Here is a 27,691-nt window from a genome sequence, read left to right on the forward strand (position 1 = left end):
GACTTTCATATATTATGTAAAATAATCCATGGAAATGTTTATTTTGTAAGTATGTCACCAAATATTTCCACCTTGATATGTAATGAAAGCTGATGGAATTCCCTCTTCAGAAAAACACTTTATGAAACTGCGTAAGTTCTATTTTAGGTTTGTTAAATAATATTGAATCCATTCTGAAATTCCCCTAATTGCATATTTCTGCTCGAATGCTATTTTTACATCCTCCCAAATTTTGAAAAATCAGAAAGTGTTAAAATTTGAAACACATATATTGATTTTCACGATTTGGAAAATCAGCTCACTTACTTTTATTTAGAAAACACAGTGAACTTTGTGTTTTTATAACACTTTGAAATCACTAGAAGCTTACTATTTTATTTGTATCAAAGGCACTTATAGACACATTGTCTAGAATTAAAATAAGCACCAGTTAAATATAGTAACATGCGTTTCTATACGAAACATGCGTTTCACTGTTTCTATTTTCACTGCCAGACTCAGGGGATACAGTAAATAATGCATGTCCTCTGCGCTACCCCTGCCTTCAGGGAGGTTCATTTTTAGATGAAGTAATGACGTATTTGCATGAGGAAACTTGGAAGAATTAGATACACACAGAGCACCTGTCATTGCCTACTTGTGGTGGGATTCACAGGAAATTCAGAGAGGAGGAAGAGCCTTCAGGAGGAATATGCAGGGATAATATATGGCTGCAGCCGTAAGGGAGCTTGATCTTAAAGGGCAGGGAGGATCTGGGCAATACTATGGCACAAAGGACCATAAGCCTGGGTGCAGAGGGCATCACCAGGTGGCAGGTTCCTTAGAAGAATGGACCAAGGTGAATACTTACCATGGTGTCTTGGCGACCCCTTAGTCAGCAACAGCAGCAATCTTGTGTGCAGTGAGGGAGGCTTAGACTAAGCACTGGGAGCTTAGAAAGCAAAGGATTCGACCCACCTGATGGTGGGTGCAGGGGGCTTTGCACGACTTCGGTGGCTAGTTTCACAGGAGCAGTGGAAAGAGGGGAGGCGAAGGTGGAAAAGACTGAGAATTGTGGGTCTTTCAGATGAATTGGGAAATAGAAAAGCGGTGCCATTTTTAGGCAAGAGATGGAACTCATGGCCTTTGTTTGCAAAAATGTTGGTTACGTACTCCCATTTTGCTCTGTATTTGTATTTTGCTACTGAACGCTTTGTGGTGAGTGAGGTGCAGAGGTGTGCATGTCAGGGGCAAAAGTGTGCGGGAAGCAGGCATGGTGTCCCCATAGGCAGGGTGAACCCGCGCGTTGGCTCTGCGGCCGGGTGGCTTAGGTTATCAGTGCCTCAGGAATAAGCCCAGAGAGGACGGGCTGGCACCTGCAAGCCACAGTTAGGCTGATGGATGGCAGTCACTCAGCAGAAATTCTTTCAAAGAATGAGATATGGAGAAGGAGGAATGGCGCTCTTGCGGCCTAACGCAGCGGGGGTCTAGTTGAGGCTGTCACTTCTCAGGAATTGACGATCTGGCTCCATTGCTCAAGGTAGTGAATTCTTACGTACGGTGGGACAATTTGTTTGTATTTATTAGATGTAGAATAATAAAAGTATCAGCCTATGAGTCATAACAGCAGCAATAAATTCAGGAAATGTTGATAATCCCTTATATTTATACAGATTTTACTTCTATGAGGAGCTTAATGTGTTTTCATAAATTCTATACTTTTTCTTGTAAAAATCTCTGCAGCATGGGGGAGCGAAGCAATAAGCACTGCCCTTCACAGCTAAGAAGACGTGAAAGAGGGACGAGGCAGGGGCAGGGTGTGTGAGGTCTGAGTCCAGGACAGCATTTGGGAAGAACTCAGTTGTCTCCCATTTCTTCTCATCCTCTGTCCCTCTCCAAACTAGTGCCAGGGCCACGGGCCCCACTGCTGTCCCCAGCTTCTCCCAGTGAGGTCCGGAGCTATCCTCAGCTGTTTCACTGCTTCCATTTGGGGCCCTAACGTTGCCCAATGTGGACTTTGCCTTTCTCCTAGACTCACTTTCCTTCCCTCCCTCCCTCCCTTCCTCCTTCCCTCCCTCCCTCCCTTCCTTCCCTCCCTCCCTCCCTTCCTCCTTCCCTCCCTCCCTCCCTTCCTCCTTCCCTCCCTCCCTTCCTCCTTCCCTCCCTCCCTCCTTCCCTCCTTTCACTTTTTCTCTTTTCTTTTTGTTCTTTCTCTCTCTCCTTTTCTCTCTCCTTCCTTCCTTCCTGTCTCTTCTCTCTGTCTCTGTCTCTCTCTCCCCACCCCACCACCTGTTTCTCTCTTTCTCCCCTCCCCTTTCTTTCTTTGGCAAAAAATAAATAGAAACATAAAGGCAGAGAGGAAAGAGCAATACTCAGAGAATCACAACTCTTACCACTATTTGCACCAGGAAACACTTTTTGTGGCTTAGAGTGAAAGTGAGTAAATTCTGGTAAATTCATATATGGGTAAATTTGACCCAGATATGCTTATTATGTTTCCAGAACAAACATTGAAAATTCTTCTGGGGAAACAAAAATGTGACAATTATTTTATGAGTGACAGAAGAATGAAGTTCTTCATGGAACTTTAAAAATAAGTTTTATCATTCATATTTACTACTTTTTGGCAAAATCAAATAAATCCTTCAAAGCAAATGAGAAGAGATATAGTAATCTCTTTTACATAGTTTGTGGGAAGGTGTCTGAAACAAAGCAACATTGCTGTTTTGGAAGAAGGACAAAAGGGGTCCTGAGAGGACTCTGTCCACCAGGATGACGTTCTCTCCAGAACAAGGAGAGGGAGAGATGCTTCAAAGGGAACTCACTCTGCCTCAGGAGCCAGCTTTCTAAAGGGTCTTACTGTGCACCTCGCTCACCCTGCCTCCTTGAGTTAGAGCTTGAGCATCTGGTGTTTATTCAACTGCATGGTCGGCCTGCTCCTCACGGGAGCCTGAGCTTCCCTGGGCTGCCACTGTTTATTTTTGGCTGTGATAAAATTCTCCAGTGTGTCTTGCTTAGTTAGACTCTTGTAATCATCATTGTTTTGTAGGTGATTTTCAGGATTATATGGGACAGCATAGACAAACCTGCCTGATGAATCGTGTGGCACAGAGCATGTCTTCTGTATGCGCCGGTGGCAGCCCCTCATTGCTGGGGTTCATGGTGGTGATGAGGTGCTTGGCCAGACGCTCCTGAAGTTGGGGCCCAGTTTATTCACTTGGTTTCTAAGCCAATGGTAGAGACTTAAGTCTAAGGTGACAACAATAAATTAACCAGAGCTTCTATTTCTCCATTAAAATAATTTTTTTAATGAGTCATCAATTTGATATTCCCATCTAAGAGCAAATAAATCTAAGCATTACTGAGATTTAGACAATGAAAATTAAAATTATATGCTGAGAAACCTATACTACTAATGAAGAATTACTTTAAAAATAGCTCAGCTGATGTGTTCCTAATGTTCCTTCTCTCACTTCTATAACCATGTTTATTTAATGAATTTAGTTTTTCTTCAGCAATCGTCAGGCAAAAAAAAAATCTGAAAATTTTCCCATCTTTAAAAATAATCATATAATTCAATTTCACAGAAATTCTGTTTCTTTTTAAAAATTATTGTTGAATGTGTGCAGAAGTGTTTGAAAGCAGAGAATTATATTTCAATATAATTTAGATTAGATATATTTTAATTATGATATTTAGGATATATTGGTAGAACTATCTTTCACTTGCCACCTTTTTCTATATATTGGCTCTATTTATATTAATATTTAATTTCACAAGCTATCAAACTCTGTTTTCAATCTGTTTAATTTGAATCCTATATTGACATAAAATTATGCCAAATTGTTCGTGTATTGTAAAGATTTTCATTTGTACTTTGTCATGAGGACTCTGCAGTAGTTCTCATCCCCGTGGTCAAATCCTAAAGAACCAACACTAGTTAATAAAATGCTCGGGGTAGTCAAGATATTTTTAAGTAATTAGTAATTTTTGGAGCTGAAAACAGAAATATGTGAGTTTCATTTTTTTGACCATTTATTCCTAGACTTTTTTTAAAGCTAGGCCTCTTCAGCAAGGAAGTTACTTCTTCAATTATTATCTGGATGCAAGACAGATAAACACCCCCAGTTTGTTTTGCAGTGTGTTCTGAGGATAATCAAATTCCATTCTGTGTAAGGAAATGAGCCATAGGGTTGGGTGAATCTGTGTCGTTGTGTTTCTGGATCTCCCTTTGTATAAATGCACATACATGTGTTTGTATTTTTTTTATTATTATTATACTTTAAGTTTTAGGGTACATGTGCACAATGTGCAGGTTTGTTACATATGTATCCGTGTGCCATGTTGGTGTGTTGCACCCATTAACTCATCATTTAGCATTAGGTATATCTCCTAATACTATCCCTCCCTCCTCCCCCCACCCCACGACAGTGCCCAGAGTGTGATGCTCACCTTCCTGTGTCCATGTGTTCTCATTGTTCAATTCCCACCTATGAGTGAGAACATGCGGTGTTTGGTTTTTTGTCCTTGTGATAGTCTACTGAGAATGATGATTTCCAGTTTCATCCATGTCTCTACAAAGGACATGAACTCATCATTTTTTATGGCTGCATAGTATTCCATGGTGTATATGTGACACATTTTCTTAATCCAGTCTATCATGGTTGGACATTTGGGTTGGTTCCAAGTCTTTGCTTTTGTGAAAAGTGTCGCAATAAACATACATGTGCATGTGTCTTTATAGCAGCATGATTTATAGTCCTGGGATGGTTGGTCAAAGGTTTTCTATTCTAGATCCCTGAGGAACTCGCACTGACTCCACAATGTTGAATATTTACAGTCCCCACCAACAGTGTAAAATTTCCAGCACCTGTTGTTTCCTGACTTTTTAATGATGGCCATTCTAACTGGTGTGAGATGGTATCTCATTGTGGTTTTGATTTGCATTTCTCTGATGGCCAGTGATGATGAGCATTTTTTCTTGTGTCTGTTAACTGCATAAATGTCTTCTTTTGAGAAGTGTCTGTTCATATCCTTTGCCCACTTTTTGATGGGGTTGTTTGTTTTCTTCTTGTAAATTTGTTCGCGTTCATTGTAGATTCTGGATATTAGCCCTTTGTCAGATGAGTAGATTGCAAAAATTTTCTCCTATTCTTAGGTTGCCTGTTCACTCTGATGGTAGTTTCTTTTGCTGTGCAGAAGCTCTTTAGTTTAATTAGATTCCATTTGTCAATTTTGGCTTTTGTTGCCATTGCTTTTGGTGTTTTAGATATGAAATCCTTTCCCACGCCTATGTCCTGAATAGTATTGCCTCGGTTTTCTTCTAGGGTTTTTATGATTCTAGTCTAAAATTTAAGTCTTTAATCCATCTGAGATTTCTTAAAACATGGAAACATTCTTTTATGAAATAGTGCAGAATCAACATCATAGAATTTTATGTTGTCATTTCAGAATTCTTCTATTACGCATCAACTTATTTTACCAATATTCAAAAACAGTGTTGACATTTTTAGGAAACAATGATTGATTATACACTAGTCTTTAAACACACAGCAAGTAAAGCTCAATTGAAATGTACTTCATGCAATTTGCAGAGAGAGAAACAGCAGGCTAGGATGTATCCTAACAAATGTGGATAAAATAAGGGTCCAGGGATCAAAGTGTCTGAAACACCAGATTAAAGTCTAGCTGCCTTTGAGAACCTGAGAGATGCTGACATGACATGCTATGGCACTAAGGGCACAGTTTAACGGTGGAGGCAGCACTCTTCTCCCTAGCAGGTGACTAAGCTGGTTCACAGCGCAAGTGACACAAAGTAGAAACTTTAGGTTTCTAGGGATATTTCTCTAGTCCTTCTAGGTGTTGATGGCTGTGATTCCAATGCTACTTCCCGCTGTAAAGGCCTATGATTCTCCCAGCAACTGTGTGTGAACCATCAAATCCTGCGAGGAGTTTTGAGAGAACAAAGCTCTCTCTCTTCAGTGTTCTGAAAATTAGAAAACTGATTTCTAGAATGGCCAAATACTTTCAACTTTCTGACAGGAAAGAGGAATATAGTTTATAAAAAGACATCACATAAGCCTAGAGGCTTTAGGTGTAGAACTTTTTACAAAATAATAAATTTCATGATGCTGTCAAGGTCTTAAGTGATCTTTTGCAAAAAACAAGAAAAGGCATCAGAAGAAAAAGAGGCAGCTGGTCATATAAAAACTAAGCTGCCATAAATAACTTGGCTTAATTCTTCTGCATGACAAGGTGTAGTTTAAGCAGAAAAAAAAACTTTTGATATTGACTGATAGAAAAAGCAATAAAACACATATTTCTAACAAAATCCAAACCAAATACAGTTTAGTAGACATTTTAATGGATACATCTTTTTTCTTTGCTTGTTTGTTTTGTAATGTTTCTTTCCACTCTTCTCCAAAAAAAGGTTTTAGGGCAGAGGAAAATGTTTCTTCAAACTAATTTTAAAATAAGCATATTTTTGGATTTTAGAACTTTGTTAACCTTTTGATTGAAGTCTTTAAAAGCCATGATTTCTGAACATAGAGGCATATTCTGGATAACGTTTAAAGCATTAATATCTATAAACTGCCTGTAGAGCTTATGGCTATAACCTACTGAAACAATTTGTAAGACCCACAGGAAAATCAATGTCATTACTTTATCAACATAACCATATGTCTCCAGTGAAGAAAATCTGTTATGATAAACTCTTCTGTACAATCAGGACATAATTTATTGTCAAAATGAACACAGAAAGCCCACAACTTACGATGATTCACTTACAATTTTTCAACTTTATAATGATGTAAAAGCAATACACGTTCAGTAGAAAGTATACTTTGAGCACCCATGCAACCATCTGTTTTTCATTTCCTGTACAGTATTCAATACTAGCACAAATCATCACAAATCATCTAGCACAAAGCTTGTTTTACAAGAAAGTGTTGACTCTCTGGCTGATTATAGGCTCATGCTTATAATCCCAGCACTTTGGGAGACTGAGGCAAGCAAATCACTTGCGGTCAGGAGTTCTCAACCAGCCTGGCCAACATGGTGAAACCCCGTCTCTACTAAAAATACAAAAATTAGCTGGGTGTGGTGGCACACACCTGTAATCCCAGCTATTCGGGAGGCTGAGGCAGGAGAATCACGGGAACCCAGGAGGTGGAGGTTGCAGTGAGCTGAGATCATGCCACTGCACTCTAGCCTGGGCAAGAGACTGAGACTCCATCTCAAAAAAAAAAAAAAGTTGATTATTTCATGTAAACACTCATTGTTTATTAGTAGTGGGGAGGACTATCTCATGTCAACACTTTCTTATAAAATAGGCTTTGTGCTAGATGATTTTGCCCAACTATAGGCCAAGGTAAGTGTCCTAAGCGCATTTATGGTAGGCTAGGCGAATTTAAGACATTTGGAAAGTTAGGTATATTACATGATTTTTCTGCTTAAGATATTTTCCACTCTTGATGGGTTTATTGGGACGTAACCTCATTTGTTAAGTTGAGCAGCCTCTGTAGTCAACTTGACCACTTCTTAGTCCAGGTTGTTAAGTTGAGCAGCCTCTGTAGTCAACTTGACCACTTCTTAGTCCAGGCTTTCATCATCCCTAGCAGATGTGTATGTGTTTCAAAGCTCAGTTTAGAACTATTACACGGAATATTCCAACTCTTTTTATAAATTTTTAAAAAAATCCAAATTTCTTATGTCCCTTGAAAAACGGGAAGTTCAGGTCACACTGGGTGTTGTTTGTTAAGGTGGATACCTCCTGGGTGCTGTGTGCAGAACCCCACAGTTTCCTGGCCCCACTGCCATTCACAGCTTTGTTCTTCATGGACAGGACCTGGGTGCCCTGTTAGCATGGGTGGCCCTCACCCCTCAAAAAGATTTTTTAATTTTCCCAGGATCCTCTTCCGGTGGTACTGATCATAGGGATAGATGCTGAATTCTTGTTTTATATTTTTTACACCCCGATTTTGTGTGCCTAATGGATTTTTCCAATTCTATGTTCCAATGGCATTTGATAAGCAGCGTACTTAATGTAAATTCAAGATAGTGCAATATTCTGGAAGACTGTGTGTTGTTAGTAGGGAGGTGGACTCCAAGTATGGCCAAGGAGAATCATTACCTCCAACAAGTCATTCTGCCTCTGGTTTGCTGGTGGTCATCCTCACTGCTGGGCAGGACTGCCTTCTAAAGGGCTGTTCAGATGCTGTCACTTCCAAATCCACAAACCCAGTAACATTACAACAATAACAACAATAAAGACTTCTGCTTCTTTTTTCCTCTCTGTGAAAACAGAAATGAGCACTGAATAATCTGTAATAATGATGGATTTTGTCATACATGGTAGGACAGTTGAATGTCTTCCTTTCTGCCCTGTCTTCTTGGCACTATGCAGTCAGATGAAGGTCATCAAATGTTTGAATGACCCTGAAACCAGAGGTGATTGAAAGCGTCCCCCTAATTTCTACCTCCCCTTTGTGGACATTTAGCATATCCCTTTGCTTTGCACTAAAATCGATGCACTCTTCTCTTCTTGAATTCTCGGCATCTTGAATTGAAGTTATTGGTGTCTCTTAAATAGATCAGCGTTATTGTAAAAATAATAATGTTATAGTTGGTAAAGACTGACTCTTTGTGGAAGGAAAGTTTATGGAAGGAAATTTTCTTGCCACTGAGTAAAGGATCAAGCGTGTACTCTTTCTCCTATACAAAGTTGCAAATCTCAATCTTGATTATTCAGACATCAGGGTAAAATTATATTGTGAATTTAAGAATATATTTTCCTTAATGGAAGGCATCTCAGACTCCACATTGACAGGAGGATTTAGGAAAAGTCACACATTCATTTCAAAATTTAATTTCTTTTTGAGAAAAGGAAGCATTCAAACTTTGGTGGAAATAGAAGAAAAGAGGCCATGTGGTCCCTCAGGTTTCCAGCTCTCCTTTTTACAGTTGTCAAAATTTGCATCATGATATGAAGAGAAATATGTTACTGTAAGACTGTCTTCACAGATGCCCTTAAAATATTGCCTCACATAAAAGCAATATACAGCTCTCAGTACTGCAGAAGCTAAATCTTCATTTCCGTCATCTATTTCTTTGAGTTTAAGAGCTTATTTTGATGAGGTCATTATCATGATTCATTTCTGGAGCTTCTGTTGTGTGTGGATTTCCTCAAGAGCCTCATAACCATGCACCATCAGGACTGTGGTCGGCAGTAATTCAGGAGTGCCAGTTTTCTGTGGGCAGGAACAACTTTTTCTTTCCCCATGAAGTTGAAATCTTGGAGTTTGGAGGAAGTTGTCGGGAAGGTGGGCGGCTCTTGACGATAGGCTGGAATAAGTGCTGGCTGTCAGGATTCTGCAAAGCACCCTGGCGGTGCCGATGGGTGGCCCCTCTTCCTGGGAGGTCTAGGTTGTGACAGAGAGGGGCAACGAGGCAGCAGAGCATCCGGTTCCTAGAGGGCACTGGGGCTCACCAGAGAATCCAGCGTGCAGACTGCAGGCTTGGACTGACAGATAAAGCTGTGGAACTCTGGAAAAGAATTGCTTGAGGGGCCGGGCACGGTGGCTCACACCTGTAATCCCGGCACTTTGGGAGGCTGAGGGGGTGGATTGCCTGAAGTTGGGAGTTCGAGACCAGCCTGGCCAACATAGTGAAACCCCGTCTCTACTAAAAATACAAACAAACAATTAGCTGGGCATGATGGCAGGTACCTGTACGCCCAGCTACTTGGGAGGCTGAGGCAGGAGAATCGCTTGAACCCAGGAGGTGGAGGTTGCAGTGAGGCGAGATCATGCCATTGCACTCCAGCCTGGGCAACAACAAAAAAAAAAAAGCTTTTAAGTAGGAAGGAACAAATAAGATGATCGAACCTCAAGAAATCACAAAGGGGTAACAGCCCCAAAACAGACCCATCTTTCTTTTCCCCTTGATAAATTCACAATCTCCTTTTTTCTCCCTACCCTTCAAGGAGAATTTAGTAACCTTGTTTATTTCATCTCTGTTTTAAGGCAGATGTCCACCCTTGAGTTCTGTTCATTCCTTCCCTTTCTCTCTTGCAGGTTTTGATCTGGTAAAATGTGAGGATCCGGGCATCCCTAACTATGGCTATAGGATCCGTGATGAAGGCCACTTTACCGACACTGTAGTTCTATACAGTTGCAACCCGGGGTACGCCATGCATGGCAGCAACACCCTGACCTGTTTGAGTGGAGACAGGAGAGTGTGGGACAAACCGCTACCTTCGTGCATAGGTGAGTGTGGAAGCAGTAAGACTACTGTGCAAAACCCAGGCCTCAGGGTACTTGCACCATGTTGCTTTGACTTCCTTTATTGGAAAAGAGGGGGAATTGTATCACAATTTCCAGTGTGAGTTTTACGTATTCTGAGATTTGCATGTGTCTGTTTTCAGTGTGTGTTTTCAGCTATGAAAGACAGTTTTTCTAGTACTCTTTTATGGTGACTATAGGTACAGTGTTATTATTAGAATTATCACATGAGTATCTTATTGCTTTATGCTCTCAACTTTAATTGCATGGAGGGTAAAGACTTTCCACAGAGGTAATGATTTATTGAAATGATCAGGAGAGATAGATGATGGTGATTCTTTTTCTCTATGTAGATAATGCAGATATAATGGCTTTGGTTTTGAAAAGTAGCTAAATAGAAATGTGTGATGCCTGAAGTTGAATGTTCCCATCTCTCTGTGTCTTCTACAGCGGAATGTGGTGGTCAGATCCATGCAGCCACATCAGGACGAATATTGTCCCCTGGCTATCCAGCTCCTTATGACAACAACCTCCACTGCACCTGGATTATAGAGGCAGACCCAGGAAAGACCATTAGGTACTTGTTTTATTTTGGTTTCAGTGATTTGAGAAAAGAGATATGCCCTCTATTCTTGTAGGAGAGAGTGGTACAGCAAATATCCATGGTTAAAGTGTCTGAACTAAAGAAGAAAAGGTAAAGGTGTAGCTAAAAGTTTTGCTGGCTCACTTTGCTGTTGCCTTGAAACCATTAATTCTATATAATAAAGAAAGACAAAATGAGCTTCTGCTGCATAACAAAACTATCTATCTCCCAAATTTAGTAGCTAAAAAAAAAAAAATCATGACTCTGGTGGGTTGCCTGGGCGGTTCTGATCTGGGTGAGACTGACTGGGGATGAGCAGTCAAGGCTGATCTTCCTTTGGTGTGAGGGCCTCAGCTGGGATGGTTGGGAAGGCAGGAGCCCCTCCATACCAGGCTTCTGTTCCTGCACTAGGCTAGTCAGGGTGGGAAGGTTGTAGCAGCAAGGGATGACACATTTCCTACTTCTGCTTACATTACACTTGCTAAGGTGCCCTTTGTCAAAGCACATCTCATGGGCTAGGCAAGACTCAAGATATGAAGAAATACACTCTACTGCTCTTTTAATAGGAAGAGAAGCAAAGTCATATTTTAAAAAGAAAGACTTGTGTACAGGGATGGGAGCAATGTATGTTCATTTTGCAATATACCAAAGTAACTTTGACGTAGCCCAAGGAAGTACTCTAAAGTAACACATATAAAAGAAAATCATTGCCAATTTCAGAAAATGATGCGAACAGTTAAACAAAAAGTGTTCTATTCCAATAGTGAGTTCTCAGTTATTATGGTGAGTTATTTAAACCAACAAAAAGTAATATTTTTAAAGTAAAGTAAGCTCTTGGTGATCTAGTGAGAAATCTGTCTCCTAAACCATAGCACATAAGGCAAAAGGTAATTTTAAAATGTTTTATTTTTAGTTCTTGTTTAAAATGAAGAGGACACACAGTCCTAAGAAATCCTTTTTAAAATGTATTTTTTCTTCAATTAACCTTTCTGTTGGTTTCATTGCAAAATTTGCTTTTGAAAAACTCGGACCTCCAACAGCCTTAATCTGCATATCCCAGGGGTCTACACTCCTTCATCATGCTCTTATACCCACGAAAGAGTAAATGAATCGGCCCAGCTGCTTCAGCTCCTCCTTCACATACGTGAAGCTGAAAAACAGTAACAGCTCAAGGTCAGGCTGGGCACAGTGGCTCATGCCTATAATCCTAACACTTTGGGAGGTCAAGGCAGGTGGATCACTTAAGATCAGTAGTTCGAGATCAGCCTGGCCAGCATGGCAAAACTCCATCACCACTAAAAATACAAAAGGTATCTGGGCATGGTGGCACACGCCTGTAATCCCAGCTGCTCACTCAGAAGACTGAGGCAGAAGATGTGGAAGGATGAAAAATATTCATAAACAAATGATTTTTGTCCTTATTCAAAAAAGCCACCCTATCAAGCTTACTAATGTGTATAGATATCATACACTTATTTCACTGCAACTCTATAACTTAACAAAAATAAAATGGGATGAAGTGGAGTGAGGAAAATGCATATTGTTACATGATGCTGTTTCTGTTCATCTGACATCTAATGCCTTTGAAATTCATGTGTCTCACTATTTAGTCACATTAACAACTTGGGAGCGAGTTGAACTGATGTGGCACAAATTATTACCACTTAATAGACCCTATGTGAGAAAGATTCTCACTACGTTAAAGGAGCAAGAAGAACAATTAAAGCATATCTAGAATGCAAACATCTTAGGGTGGTGTTTCTGCTGCTATGATAGAATATTACAGACTGTGGGGCCAGGTGCCTTGGCTCATGCCTGTAATCCCAGCACTTTTGGGAGGCCAAGGCAGGCAGATCACCAGGTCAGGAGAACGAGATCATCCTGGGTGACATGGTGAAACCCCGTCTGCACTAAAAATACAAAAAAATTAGCCATGCGTGGTGGCAGGTGCCTGTAGTCCCAGCTACACAGGAGGCTTAGGCAGGAGAATGGTGTGAACCCAGGAGGTGGAGCTTTTAGTGAGCTGAGATCATGCCACTGTACTCCAGCCTGGGTGACAGAGTGAGACTCTGTCTCAAAGAAAGAAAGGAAAAGAATATTACGGACTTACAGACTGGGTAATTTATAAAAAGAACAGAAATTTATTTTCCTAACAGTTCTGGAGGCTGGGAAGTCCAAGGGCAGGGCATTGGCATGTGATGAGTCCACATGGTGAGAGCATCACATAGCAAGGAAGTACACTAGAGACAGAGAGGAAATGGGGCCAAGCTTAACCTTTTATCAGGGGCTCACTCCCACTATAGCTAACCCACTCCCATGATAACAGCATTAATCCCTTCATGATGGCCCAGACTTTATGACCGAATCACCTCATAAAGGCTCCCACTTTCAATATGGCTACAATGGCAATTAAATTTCAACATGAGTTTTGGTGGAGACAGTAAAACCACAGCACATACTGTTTTATAATAACTTATTTTAAAATTAGTGTCCTTAATCAAGATAAATGATTAATTTGATTACTACTGATCTGTTGAGACAACACTAAGGTATATCTGAGTAACAAAATTTAATATTTCATATTCCTCATGAAAATCAATAAACGCATGTTTGTATGGAAATAAATAGGCCAGACACAGCGGCTCACACCTGTCATCCCAGCACTTTGAGGGGATGAAGCAAGAGGATGCCTTCAGCCCAGCTGGTCAAGGCTGAAGTAAGCTATGATCACACCACTGCAGACTTAAGTAAATAAATTAATTAAATTAAATATTAGTCCTTAACTTTGAATTCACAAATACTAGATTTGAGTAATGTCAAAGCCACCTCCACTGGCTTTGATTTTGAAAAGTTGTAGAAAACATCTATGATAATGGAATGACTTTATATAAAAATAATTTATCTTCTTTTAGAAGGATTTCACATTTTTGTTTTTCTTACAATTTCCTTTGTGGTTTAATTAATTTACTGGAATTAGAGTGAGCACTGTCTTTCTCTAAATGCAAACCAAGTGATGGATTCACTCTTTGCAGGTGAATCTAATACTTTGTTACCATTTTAATAAAAAAAGAGAAAATAAATTAATAAAAAAATATTTGAATTAATAAAAAATGTGCAGTTTTTATTGCATGAACTGACTTTGAAAAATTTTGTTCTTATACGTATCTTTCAATATGAGGGTACGCACTATCAAATTTATAAATACATCTATTAAATTTAAAGCATAAACTAACTTCTTCCCAATAAGCAAGTTAAGAGGGTAGCATCCATATTTATCATTAATTTCCTCAATTGACAATCAACTTAATCCCAAAATGTTTTTGATGACTGAACCACTCTTCATTAAGAATATAAATGCAATTTTTAGTATGGTGATCTGGAAAAACCATTATTAAAAGTACATAATGTACTAAAATTGTATATCATGTACTTAAAATTGTACTAATACTCAGAAAAAATGGTGTCTGGTCTTAGCCTTGATATTAGCTGGCATAGTTATTAAGTCTTATTTATTTCAATGGTAGCATAGTCTGTATTATCTACGATGTTAACTTGAAAATGAGGAATACATCAGTCATATAAATATGAACACAGGGATTAATTTAGGTATTTAAAATATCTTAATATAAATGTAATCATTACTATGCATTTATACTATGATATCTTAATGTAAATAATTTTCACTGTAAAGGAATGAATAAACAGCAGGATCTTGGAAAATATGAAAAGGCTGGTTTCAATACTTTACTTTAGGCCAATTATTGCAGAGCTACATTGATTTCATTGAGGCCCAGAGCAATTTCTGCTTATATAGTGCTATTCCTCTTTGTTTGAGGTAATAGAATACCCCAAAATAGTTATTATTATGGCGCACTTGGGTCTGGAAGAATTTGTAATTTTAACATGTATGCTATAGAGCAGTTACCTGAGCCAAATTTAATTAACAGTGTAATCACAAGACATTGTAGAAAAGTTAGCCCCACTGAAAGTTATATGGTAAGATTTCTCTAAGAGATCCAGCATATTTCATTGCTGGGCACAGCCATGCTTTATATAACAGAAGTAACAGCATTATAAACTCCTTCAGCTAGCAACATTAAAGGCTATGTTTTACATAACCATATGTGTACATTGTTCCTAAGTTTTCATTGCTTTTCTGCCAGTGTAATTGTCTGGAAAGCTCACTTTGAATGCATTTCTGTTCCTAATTGTTAGCAGGAAATTGCATTTGGTAGTATAGTTGAAGGGAATTATTTTTAATAAGCTCACACAGTATGAAAAACATTGGAGGCATATCAAAAAGGTATCAAGGTTGTCAAAAGCATTCCTATGCAGACTTTTAGAAAAGGTAACGTTGTTTGACGACCCTGGTGTTCTGCTGGCTGTCCTGCCCTGGATTTTCTTTCTAGTGGCATCAGGTTCTAGAGAGATTAGAGTGAAATTGCACTGGAGATCTAAGAATATTTATTAATCCATTTCTGATCAACCTTCCAGATCCCAGTAGGAAATACACTTAAGAGGAAAACTATACATTTATGCCCAGTCTCCATGTCCAGCCTCTGTACACAGACCATGGGTGGGAGAATTTTCCTGACATGGCAGAAATGTATAGGGCCGGTCAGAAATAAAAGCATCTCCAATTTCTCCATTCCTGTCAAGATCACCATAGACCCTTCCCTTATTTTTCACAGATAATACAAAAAAAATAACAAGTTAAGTGAATTTCGGCCATGAAATAAAAGAGTTATAGAAGTCTACAGTTTTTCCCTATGCCTATGGCTGCTACTCCAGACCCCCTGAACCTGGGGCTCTGGGAGCAGTTGCTGGGCATGGGTCACCTTACCAGACATGTAGGAGAGCCTGAGTCAGAGGAAAGAAACCTGCAACCCCACTCACTTTGCAAAGTTCTGACACATATTTTCAGTTGCCACAGATTAGTTAAACAACACCAGCTCCCAACCATACCACTCACATTTCCGCTGCCGTGGTACATAAACTGCAACAAAGTGCATGAAGGACTAATTCTGAGCTCTTCAGTTCCTGCATCACTATATGGATAACGAGGCACATCATCATCACTGGTGACAGACCACATCTCCTCTTTCAACATCTGCTGGTGACTGCTCACAGGGTGCCTGCTATTCAGTGCATTCTCATACAGCAAAGAGGGTAGTGTTGTCGTCTTTGCTCCCTGTGATCGGTGCACTTGACGTCTTACAAGAAGGGATTTTCCAAAGAAGGAATTGCCCAGAAAAGATAGACATGCAGGGAAGAAATGAGAAGTGATATCATGGGAAGTGAAACTCAAATCACACATAAATGGAATTACAGGAGAAATAGCTGAGGTGGGAACATTGCCACTGCTATGGGGAGAGACCTTAGATAGGCAGCCTGACAAACAGCCAAGGTGGATGTAGGAGTGTAAGGGAGGAGATGCTGTGATGAGAACAATGGAGATATGCCAGAAGAAGTGACTCCAGAAAAAAACATTAAAGAAACTTCTAGAGATATTTCAGGATCTGAAAAGCACAAAAGATGATAAAATGATGGAAGCTGATCCAAACTTCCCTGACATCTCTCCTCAGAGCTCATCATGTGTTCCCAACTCCTCACATTTCATCATTATTTCATCATTATTGTCATCATTCCCTATTTGATCATCCCACCAAGGGGCGGGAGACTTTAGTCTTCAGTGTTATGTTCTACTGTTGCTTATTTCTCCTCCCTCAATATCCAATAATTTCCCACCTAAAACAATGAAGATAGGACTGTATAGCTCATGGAATTCTTTTGATAAATTATATGAGATTTCTTTAGACGAGGCACTGAAAAATAAAAATGCATGAAATCTGAAAACAAAGCCCTGTCATTTCTCCATCTCTTCGTTTCATTTCTTCTCCATCATTACCAATTCCCATGACTTTCCTGTTAGTCTTCTCTCAACTAACCTTCCCAAATCCATCCTTTACTCTCTCCAATCTCTCAAATACCCCCAACTGTACATTGACAAGCACGAGCTCCTACCCAGAACCATAATACTCTCTAGAATTTGGCTTACTGTGGCTTTCCAGGTGTATCTTTGGCTGTTCATGGATACTTTACACTTCAGGACAAAGAAGCCTTGATTGATCTCTGACCACAGCCTGTGCTACTGTGGCGCTCTCTTTACACACACTCTTGAGTTTCTTCTCATTGACTCACCTCCAGTTTCTTCCCATCTCTCAGGGCCCAATTCAAACGTCAACATCAAACATTCATTTTTATTATCCCATCCAGAAATATTCTGTGTTCTTCCCTGATCTCATCATTTCTCTTCATCAGTTACCTTCCTTCTGTACTAATAATCTCTGTTAATATCATATCCACATGTCAAGACCTCCAGGGCAAGTTTCAGTAGCTCCCACACTCCTCTGAGCTTCATTTCTCATTTAGACCCTGTCTGAAGCCTCCCAAACTCTCCTCCCTGCCTACCACCTGGCTGCTTCACTGGGTAGACCCTCCTAACTCACCAATTCTCTTCACTGACCACCCTGCAAGGGCTGCCTTGCACCCACTGCTCCTCCTCCAAGCAATATGGTTTTATTTTTAAAAATTTATGTTTATGTCTATAAAACTAATGTCTATATAGAGATTTTGAAAAAATTAAAAAAAACAATTGAAGAAATCATGTATCATTCCCCTATAGACATCAACGTTAACATGTTGGCAAACGTCTTATACGTATCAATGTATATTCTGTGGTGTGGACATGTATCATTAAACATTGTCTCTCTTGTTGGCTGTTTATACCATTTCTAATTTTTCTTTTTTTTTTTTTTTTTTTTTTTTTTTGAGACAGAGTCTCACTCTGTTGTCCAGGCTGGAGTGTGGTGGTGCAATCTTGGCTCACTGCAACCTCAGCCTCCTGGGTTCAAGCAATTCTCCTGCCTCAGCCTCCTGAGTAGCTGGGATTACATGCATGTGCCACCACACCCAGTTAAATTTTTTGTATTTTTAGCAGACCTGCGGTTTCACCATGTTGGCCAGGCTACTCTCGAACTCCTGACCTCAAATGATCTGCCTGCCTTGGCCTCCCAAAGCACTGGGATTAGAAGCATGAGCCACCAAGCCTGGCCATTTCTAAGTTTTCATGTTGTACATAATGATGTGACAAGTAGTCTTGTAAGTAAATCTTTGCTTATGTTTATATCATTCCTTAGAATCAATGCCTAGGAAATTTGTCTGCTGGGTCAAAGGGTGTGAGCATCCTCATGTGTCTTAGTACAAGTCTTTCTATAAAGCAGAGTTAGTCATTTCACTCACCTGAGCTTGCTATAAAAACAAAAACTATTTTGTCTGCTCATTATGTGCAGGATAAGCTCTTTGGCATGGTTTATGGTTATTTTTCTTAATTTTGAAATAATAAAGTGCTGCAGAACAGAAAAACACCCTAAATATAGTTTTCTGTAATCTTAAACACCAAAGAAAACTACACTTGAAAAGGTGATAGAGCTTTTTTAAATTTTTTCTATGCAAATACAAACATATAAAATTTGATATGTTCATTTATCTTTTTATTTTTTATGCCATGTTATTCTGAACATTTATTTTGAGTTAATAAACATGGTCAAATGTTTACATCTAAATTTATAATTCCACCTCATCCTATTTAGTTATGGGATAGTATTCCTTTGCCTGAATGTGCCATAATTTATTTAAACTACACCCTTTTGCAATATTCAGGTTGTTTTTAATTTTTTCCCTGTTGTAAGTAATGCTACCATCCTCCCCGCGTGTCACCTCCAGGGCACTTTTCATGATGAATTTCTAGAGCTGCACTTGCTATGTTCGCACATTTGAATTTTTATAGCCATTACTAAATTGCCTTTAAAAGGAGTAGATATACCACCAGCAGTACATAGAAATGGGGAGTCTCCACATTCTCTCTGAAACTAGACAAAGGCTTTTTAGTCTTTAACAATCTGGCCAGAAAAAAAAATATTCAAAACATTTTATTGGTTATATTTGTTTATACCTTTCCTATGTTGACTTTTTTGACAAGTGAATACATTTGGTTAGTGACTTCCTCTTCTCTGTGCACTTCACCTCCTACCTGCATTTCTGGATCTCTCCTTTCCCTGGATTCCTTTCCTGCTTTCTCTTGGCTGGACAAGAGCCTTCCCAGACTCCGTGAGGCAGAACTAGACCCATGTCCTCTGTATGGTGGCGTGCTTTTCTTGTATCTGCCAGACCTTGGGACACTCTGCATTGGAGGGTGTGTGCTTTTCCTCACATGCTTGTATCTGATATCACAGAGTTCCTTAGCGATTATACCACATTTCATTCCTTTTTTTTTTTTTTTTTTTGAGACAAAATCTTGCTCTTGTCCTCCACACTGGAGTGCAATGGTGCGATCTCGGCTCACTGCAACCTCCACCTCCCAGGTTCAAGCGATGCTCCTGCCTCAGCCTCCCGAATAGCTGGGATTACAGGTGCCTGTCACCATCCGCAGCTAATGTTTGTATTTTTAGTAGAGACGGGGTTTCACCATATTGGCCAGGCTGGTCTGGAACTCCTGACCTCGGGTGATCCACCCGCCTCGGCCTCCCAAAATACTGGGATTGCAGGCATGAGCCACCGTGCCAAGCCTCACTCCGTTTTTTAACTTCTTTTACCTAGTGGAATAGTGTCTGGCATTTTGACTTTTAACAATTTTACATTTGAATAAAAAATGACTGATAGTTACCTACATTTAAATTTTGTTGTATCATATTTTTTGTTGGAGTCATGAGACATTTTCCAAGATGGTAAAACTCCATGGTACCAGGGTGCATGTTTGTCTGTCTGTGTAAGCTTCTCATTAGCATATAACATAAAAACTGCACAAATCAGAAGTGCAGCTTGTTCACAAAAGAAACACCCCCATGTAACTAGAACTCAGATAAAGAAAGGGAAAATTATCCAGACTCGGGAGAGACCTTTAAGCTCTGTTCAAATTATCTCTTCTCCAGGACAATCACTGTTCAGACTTCAGAAGAGTTTTGCTGAATTTGAATTTTATGTAAAAGAGAATTGTCGGGCACGATGGCTTACGCCTGTAATCCTAGCACTTTGGGAGGCTGAGGTGGGCAGATTACCTGAGATCAGGAGTTCAAGACCAGCCTGACCAACATGGTGAAACTCAGTCTCTATTAAAAACACAAAAATTAACAGGTTGTGTTGGCACACGCCTGTAATCCCAGCTACTCAGGAGGATGAGGCAGGAGAATTGCTTGAGCCTTGGAGACAGAGGTTGCAGTGAGCCGAGATCATTCCATTGCACTCCAGCCTGGCCAACAGATCAAGACTCTGTCTAAAAAGAGAGAGGAGAGAGAGAGAATTGTACAGTATTATTCATTTTGTGTCTGGCTTCATTTCCTCAGCCTTCACACCCATTGATACCGTTAGATATTTCCTGGTATAATTTATTTGTTATAATTTATTTATCCATTCTGTGTGTCGATGGATATTTGGATTGTTTTGGTCCAGTTTGGAGTTAATGCAAACTGTACTTCTTTGAATATGGTTTGACATGTTACCTGGTGAATGTATGTATGCTTTTTTCACGGGTATACACTGAGGCCAGGAATCGCTGGGTAATGGTGAATCCTACCTTCAGCAGTATTAGGTGCTATCAGTTTTCCAAAGTGGTTATACTTATTGTCATTCCCTGAGAGGGCATATGTGAGAGAATTTCAGGAACTTCACCTTCTAAACAACAATGGGATTGATTGTTTTTCCATTTTAGCCATTCTACTGGGTGTGTGATAGCTTTTATCTGCATTTCCCTGATGACTGATCAAGGTAAACACTTTTTTATATGTTTATTGGCCTTTTGAATATCCTCTTTTACTAATTGCCAGTTGAAGCCTTTTGCCCATTTTTTTATACTGAAAAGACTTCTTTTGATAAACACAGGTTTTTAATTCCAATGAGTCATAATAATTTTTACTCATTTTTTCTTTACGGTTAGCAAATTTTTAAACTATATTTAAATGTACGCTATGCCACAAACTTTGTTAAGGTTGGCGTTAGTGATTCTGTGTCCAGATGGCTAGCTCCTCCCTCCCCAAAGCTATACAAATATTATCTTAGGTTTTCTTCTAGAAACTTAATTTACCTTTCACATTTACGTCTCTATTCCACTGGGGATAAATTTTTGTGTATGGTATGGAGACTGAAGTGTCACAGATTTTTGTCCATAGTTAAGTTCAATTGACAATTTGTTGAAAAGTTATTTTTTATTGCACTATAGTACAAATTAGTAATTAACTAGACAACTAGATCTATGTAGATCTGTTTTCGAACTGTATTCCATTTCATTGATCTATTTGCTTATCTAGTAACAAAGCCTAACTTAATTCCTGATTTACTTTATAATACATCTTGATACCTAGTATCATAATCTAGCCTTGTTCTTCTTCATATAGATCACTGTGACTATTCTTGGCCCTCTGCACTTCCATATGAATTTCAGAAACACCTGTAGTTTTTTACAAAAGAAATTGCCTGGATTTTTATTGATATCCCATGACATCAATAGATCATTCTGGGGAAAATAGATCATTTGGGGGAAAACTGACATCTTTTACAATACTGAACTTTCTGGTCCCTGATGTTGTATACCTCTCCATTTATTTAGGTTTTGTACGATTCGTCTCAATGATGTTTTGCAGTTTTCTCGGTGAAAGTCCTGCACATTTTTTATTAGAATTATTTCCAGCTCTAGGATGCTTTCTGCTTAATGGCAAACATACGTGACCAGGTACTTCAGAATCCACAGTCCTCTTCTCTTCTCCATCTAAGACCTTTGAAGATTTCATCCAGTCCCATAGTTTATAAACCATTTCTTTGTTGAAGACATATATACTTATTTTCTCCACTCTGACTTCTCTCTGAAACTCCATACTCACATGAACAGCTACCTACATACCCCTCCATCTATGTCTAGTTGACAACTGAAACTCAATGGGTCCAAGACAGAACCTCTGATTTTCCCCATCCCATAAACATATTGCACCGTTCCTCAGTTCAGTGGATGACAACTCCACTTTTCTTGTTTCTTAGGGACAAACTTACAGGGTCAGCACATTCTCACCTCACACACACCTCTTCCAAGCCTGTTTTCTCTCCCTTCAAAACGTATCCAGGACCTGATCAGTGCCTCGGAACCTCCACGTTCAGCTCATCTCAGCACATACGCCACTTTCTTGGATTATTCAAAATATTGACAGAGTGTAATTTTCCCTCCATGGCATGTTGTCAACAGAGCAAGCAGGGACAGTTCTTTAAATTGTTGGTGAGGACTTCTGCATTGGTATATCATCCTTAAAATCCCGCACTGGTATATCATCCTTAAAACTGCCTACAAAGCCCTCTGTGCATAGGCACCTCTCTCCACACCAACCAATTCACAACCCCCATTCTTCTCTGCTCTCAGCTCTTCCTTCCCAGTCCCCCTTTCTCTGCTCTGGCTGCACTGGCTCTTGGGTGTTCTCAGATGCTGACGGTATGCCCCTTACGCGGGGCTTTCGCTTGGCTGAATTCTTACATCTCACAGGATACAACAAACACCCTTAACTCCTTCAAGGCTCCACTGAAATCTGCCTCCGCCAAGATGGCTTAGCCTAACCACCCTATTTAATACTTCAGCCTTCTCCTTCCTCCCCTAAGAATTACTATCCCAGTGATTCTTTTCCTGTCTACTTTTTTATTTCTTCAATTGCATTTACCACCTACTAACATTCCATATTCTTCACTCATTTGTTATGGATGCTGTGGATTGCCTGTCTCTTCCCTGTATTATTATGGATGCTGTGGATTGCCTGTCTCTTCCCTGTACAACACAAACTCCATGAAGGCAGGACTCAGCTTGGCAGATGTACGCAAAGTTCCTCTAAGTGCACTCAGTACACTCTTGGTGCCGATTAAATGTTGAATTATTGAACTAAAACAAAAAGGGAATGTCTTATAGATGCAAAATGATGATCAACTTTATGAGTGATCAGAGAAAGAAATTTAAACAAGACACCATTCCACAACCATCACATTTTCTATTTGTACAACTGTTAGTCTGATGGTAATCAGGTATTGCTAAAGATATAATAAAACAAGGGCAATTCATACATTACCCTGGACCAAAGAAGTTAGAATCCCAAGGGAGAGTGAGTTAGCAAATCCGCTTTATCATGCCAGCCTATAAAGATCCTTGGATCAGTACAGTGGAACATTCAGTGAGGTACCATTTGTCAAAATTAAAAAGTAGAAACAAACTGACCTTTAGTAGGGAACTAGGAAAATAAACCACTTACAGTTTTAAAGAAAATTAACAAAATTCTACATTTTTTTTAGTATAACGGTCTCTCCCATAATAGTCAGTATGAAAGCAAATTGAGGCCAGGCTCAGTGGCTCACACCTGTAATCTCAGCACTTTGGGAGGCTGAGGTGGGCGGATCACAAGGTCAGGAGATCGAGACCATCCTGGCTAACATGGTGAAACCCTGTCTCTACTAAAAATACAAAAAAATCAGCCAGGCCTGGAGATGGGCACCTGTAGTCCCAGCTACTTGGCAGGGTGAGGCAGGAGAATGGCATGAACCTGGGAGGCAGAGCTTGCAGTGAGCCAAGATCGCGCCACTGCACTCCAACCTGGGCGAAAGAGTGAGACTCCGTCTCAAATAAAATAAAATAAATAAATAAATAAAATAAAAGCAAATAGAAAGTGATACAAGCACAGACATGTCAAGTGACATTTAATATGTAACTACTCTTAAACACACGTAGTACTATATATTGTTTAGCGATATAAATACGCACACACGTATGAAGCTTATAAAAATATAAATGGGATGAGTGGAGCCAAGATGGCTGAATAGGAACAGCTCCAGTCTACAGCTCCCAGCATGAACGATGCAGAAGACGGGTGATTTCTGCATTTCCAACTGAGGTACCGGGTTCATCTCACTGGGGAGTGTCAGACAGTGGGTGCAGGACCGTGGGTGCAGCGCACCATGCGCCAGCTGAAGCAGGCGGAGGCATCGCCTCACCCGGGAAGCACAAGGGATCAGGGAAATCCCTTTCCTAGTGAAAGAAAGGGGTGACAGACGGCACCTGGAAAATCGGGTCACTCCCACCCTAATACTGTGCTTTTCCAACGGGCTTAGCAAATGGCACACCAGGAGATTATATTCCGCACCTGGCTCAGAGGGTCCTACGCCCATGGAGCCTCACTCATTGTTAGCACAGCAATCTGAGATTAAACTGCAAGGCTGCAGCGAGACTTGGGGAGGGTTGACCACCAATGCCAAGGCTTGAGTAGGTAAACAAAGCTGCCTGTAAGTTTGAACTGGGTGGAGCCAACCATAGTACAAGGAGGCCTGCCTGCCTCTGTAGACTCCACCTCTGGGGGCAGGGCACAGACAAACAAAAGGCAGCAGAAACCTCGGCAGACTTAAATGTCCCTGTCTGACAGCTTTGAAGAGAGTATTGGTTCTCCCAGCATGCAGCTAGAGATCTGAGAACAGACAGAGTGCCTCCTCAAGTGGGTCCCTGACCCCTCAGTAGCCTAACTGGGAGGCAACCTCCAGTAGGGGCAGACTGACACCTCACACGACCTGGTACTCCTCTGAGACAAAACTTCCAGAGGAATGATCAGACAGCGACATTTGCTGTTCACCAATATCTGCTGTTCTGCAGCCTCCGCTCCTCATACGCACGCAAACAGGGTCTGCAGTGGACCTCCAGCAAACACCAACAGATCTGCAGCTGAGGGTCCTGACTGTTAGAAGGAAAACTAACAAACAGAAAGGACATCCACACCAAAACCCCTCTGTACGTCACCATCATCAAAGACCAAATGTAGATAAAACCACAAAGATGGGGAAAAAACAGAGCAGAAAAACTGGAAATTCTAAAAATCGAGCGCCTCTCCTCCTCCAAAGGAATGCATCTCCTCACCAGCAATGGAACAAAGCTGGACGGAGAATGACTTTGGCGAGTTGAGAGAAGAAGGCTTCAGATGATCAAACTACTCCGAGCTAAAGGAGGAAGTTGGAACCCATGATAAAGAAGTCAAAAACCTTGAAAAAAAAAATAGACAAATGGCTAACTAGAATAACCAATGCAGAGAAGTCCTCAAAGGACCTGATGGAGCTGAAAACCAAGGCACAAGAACTATGTGATGAATGCAGAAGCCTCAGTAGCCGATTCGATCAACTGGAAGACAAGGTATCAGTGATGGAAGATGAAATGAATGAAATGAAGCAAGAAGAGAAGTTTAGAGAAAAAAGAATAAAAAGAAACAAACAAAGCCTCCAACAAATATGGGACTATGTGAAAAGACCAAATCTACGTCTGATTGGTGTATCTGAAAGTGACGGGGAGAATGGAACCAAGTTGGAAAACACTCTGCAGGATATTATCCAGGAGAACTTCCCCAATCTAGCAAGGCAGGCCAACATTCAAATTCAGGAAATACAGAGAACGCCACAGAGATACTCCTCGAGAAGAGCAACTGCAAGACACATAATTATCAGATTCAACAAAGTTGAAATGAAGGAAAAAAAGTTAAGGGCAGCCAGAGAAAGGTCAGGTTACCCACAAAGGGAAGCCGATCAGACTAACAGTTGATCTCTCGGCAGAAACCCTACAAGCCAGAAGAGAGTGGGGGCCAATATTCAACATTCTTAAAGAAAAGAATTTTCAACCCAGAATTTCATATCCATCCAAACTAAGCTTCATAAGTGAAGGAGAAATAAAATCCTTTACAGACAAGCAAATGCTGAGAGATTTTGTCACCACCAGGCCTGCCCTAAAAGAGCTCCTAAACGAAGCACAAAACATGGAAAGGAACAACCAGTACCAGCCACTGCAAAAACATGCCAAATTGTAAAGACCATTGAGGCTAGGAAGAAACTGCATCAACTAACGAGCAAAATAACATCATAATGACAGGATCAAATTCACACATAACAATATTAACCTTAAATGTAAATGCGCTAAATGCTCCAATTAAAAGACATAGACTGACAAATTGGATAAAGAGTCAAGACCCATCAGTGTGCTCTATTCAGGAAACCCATCTCACATGCAGAGACACACACAGGCTCAAAATAAAGGGATGGAGGAAGATCTATCAAGCAAATGGAAAACAAAAAAGGCAGGGGTTGCAATCCTAGTCTCCAATAAAACAGACTTTAAACCAACAAAGATCAAAAGAGACAAAGAAGGCCATTACATAATGGTAAAGGGATCAATTCAACAAGAAGAGCTAGCTCTCCTAAATATATATGCACCCAATACAGGAGCACCCAGATTCATGAAGCAAGTCCTTAGACACCTACAAAGACACTTAGACTCCCACACAATAATAATGGGAGACTTTAACACCCCACTGTCAACATTAGACAGATCAACGAGACAGAAAGTTAACAAGGATATCCAGGAATTGAACTCAGCTCTGCACCAAGTGGACCTAACAGACATCTACAGAACTCTCCACCCCAAATCAACAGAATATACATTCTTTTCAGCACCACACCACACCTACTCCACACTACACCACATAGTTGGAAGTAAAGCACTCCTCAGCAAATGTAAAAGAACACAAATTCTAACAAACTCTCTCTAAGACTACAGTGCAATCAAACTAGAACTCAGGATTAAGAAACTCACTCAAAACCCCTCAACTACATGGAAACTGAACAACCTGCTCCTGAATGACTACTGGATAAATAATGAAACGAAGGCAGAAATAAAGATGTTCTTTGAAACCAACGAGAACAAAGACACAACATACCAGAATCTCTGGGACACATTTAAAGCAGTGTGTAGAGGGAAATTTATAGCACTAAATGCCCACAAGAGAAAGCAGGAAAAATCTAAAATTGACACCCTAACTTCACAATTAAAAGAACTAGAGAAGCAAGAGCAAACAGATTCAAAAGCTAGCAGAAGGCAAGAAATAACTAAGATCAGAGCAGAACTGAAAGAAATACAGACACAAAAAACCCTTCAAAAAATTAATGAATCAAGGCGCTGGTTTTTTGAAAACATCAACAAAACTGATAAACCACTAGCAAGACAAATAAAGAAGAAAACAGAGAAGAATCAAATAGATGCAATAAAAAGTGATAAAGGGGATATCACCACCAATCCCACAGAAATACAAACTACCATCAGAGAATACTATAAACACCTCTATGCAAATAAACTAGAAAATCTAGAAGAAATGGATAAATTCCTTGACACATACACCCTTCCAAGACTAAACCAAGAAGAAGTTGAATCTCTGAATAGACCAATAACAGGCTCTGAAATTGAGGCAATAATCAATAGCTTACCAACCAAAAAAAGTCCAGAACCAGATGGATTCACAGCCAAATTCTACCAGAGGTACAAAGAGGAGCTGGTACCATTCCTTCTGAAACTATTCCAATCAATAGAAAAAGAGGGAATCCTCCCTAACTCATTTTATGAGGCCAGCATCATCCTGATACCAAAGGCTGGCAGAGACACAACAAAAAGAGAGAACTTTAGACCAATATTCTTGATGAACACTGAAGCAAAAATCTTCAATAAAATACTGGCAAACCGAATCCAGCAGCACATCAAAAAGCTTATCCACGATGATCAAGTGGGCTTCATCCCTGGGATGCAAGGCTGGTCCAACATACGAAAATCAATAAATCTAATCCAGCATATAAACAGAACCAAAGACAAAAACCACATCATTATCTCAATAGATGCAGAAAAGGCCTTTGACAAAATTCAATAACACTTCATGCTAAAAACTCTCAATAAATTAGGTATTGATGGAACGTACCTCAA

The 27,691-nt window shown here is 40.0% G+C and overlaps 1 protein-coding gene across 1 annotated transcript in view; it reads left to right on the forward strand.

Annotated features, from left to right (window-relative positions):
* The window catches only part of CSMD1 (CUB and Sushi multiple domains 1), a 2,040,038-nt gene that overhangs the window by 1,663,885 nt on the left and 348,462 nt on the right, over window positions 1-27,691 (forward strand). The window contains exons 24-25 of the mRNA XM_032158987.2: window positions 10,056-10,247; window positions 10,713-10,839. Coding sequence (XP_032014878.1) covers window positions 10,056-10,247; window positions 10,713-10,839 — 319 coding nt within the window. The remainder of the gene's footprint in view (window positions 1-10,055; window positions 10,248-10,712; window positions 10,840-27,691) is intronic.

Source organism: Hylobates moloch, unplaced genomic scaffold (genome assembly GCF_009828535.3).
Source record: "Hylobates moloch isolate HMO894 unplaced genomic scaffold, HMol_V3 SCAFFOLD_8, whole genome shotgun sequence".
In the NCBI taxonomy this organism is placed as follows: domain Eukaryota; kingdom Metazoa; phylum Chordata; class Mammalia; order Primates; family Hylobatidae; genus Hylobates; species Hylobates moloch.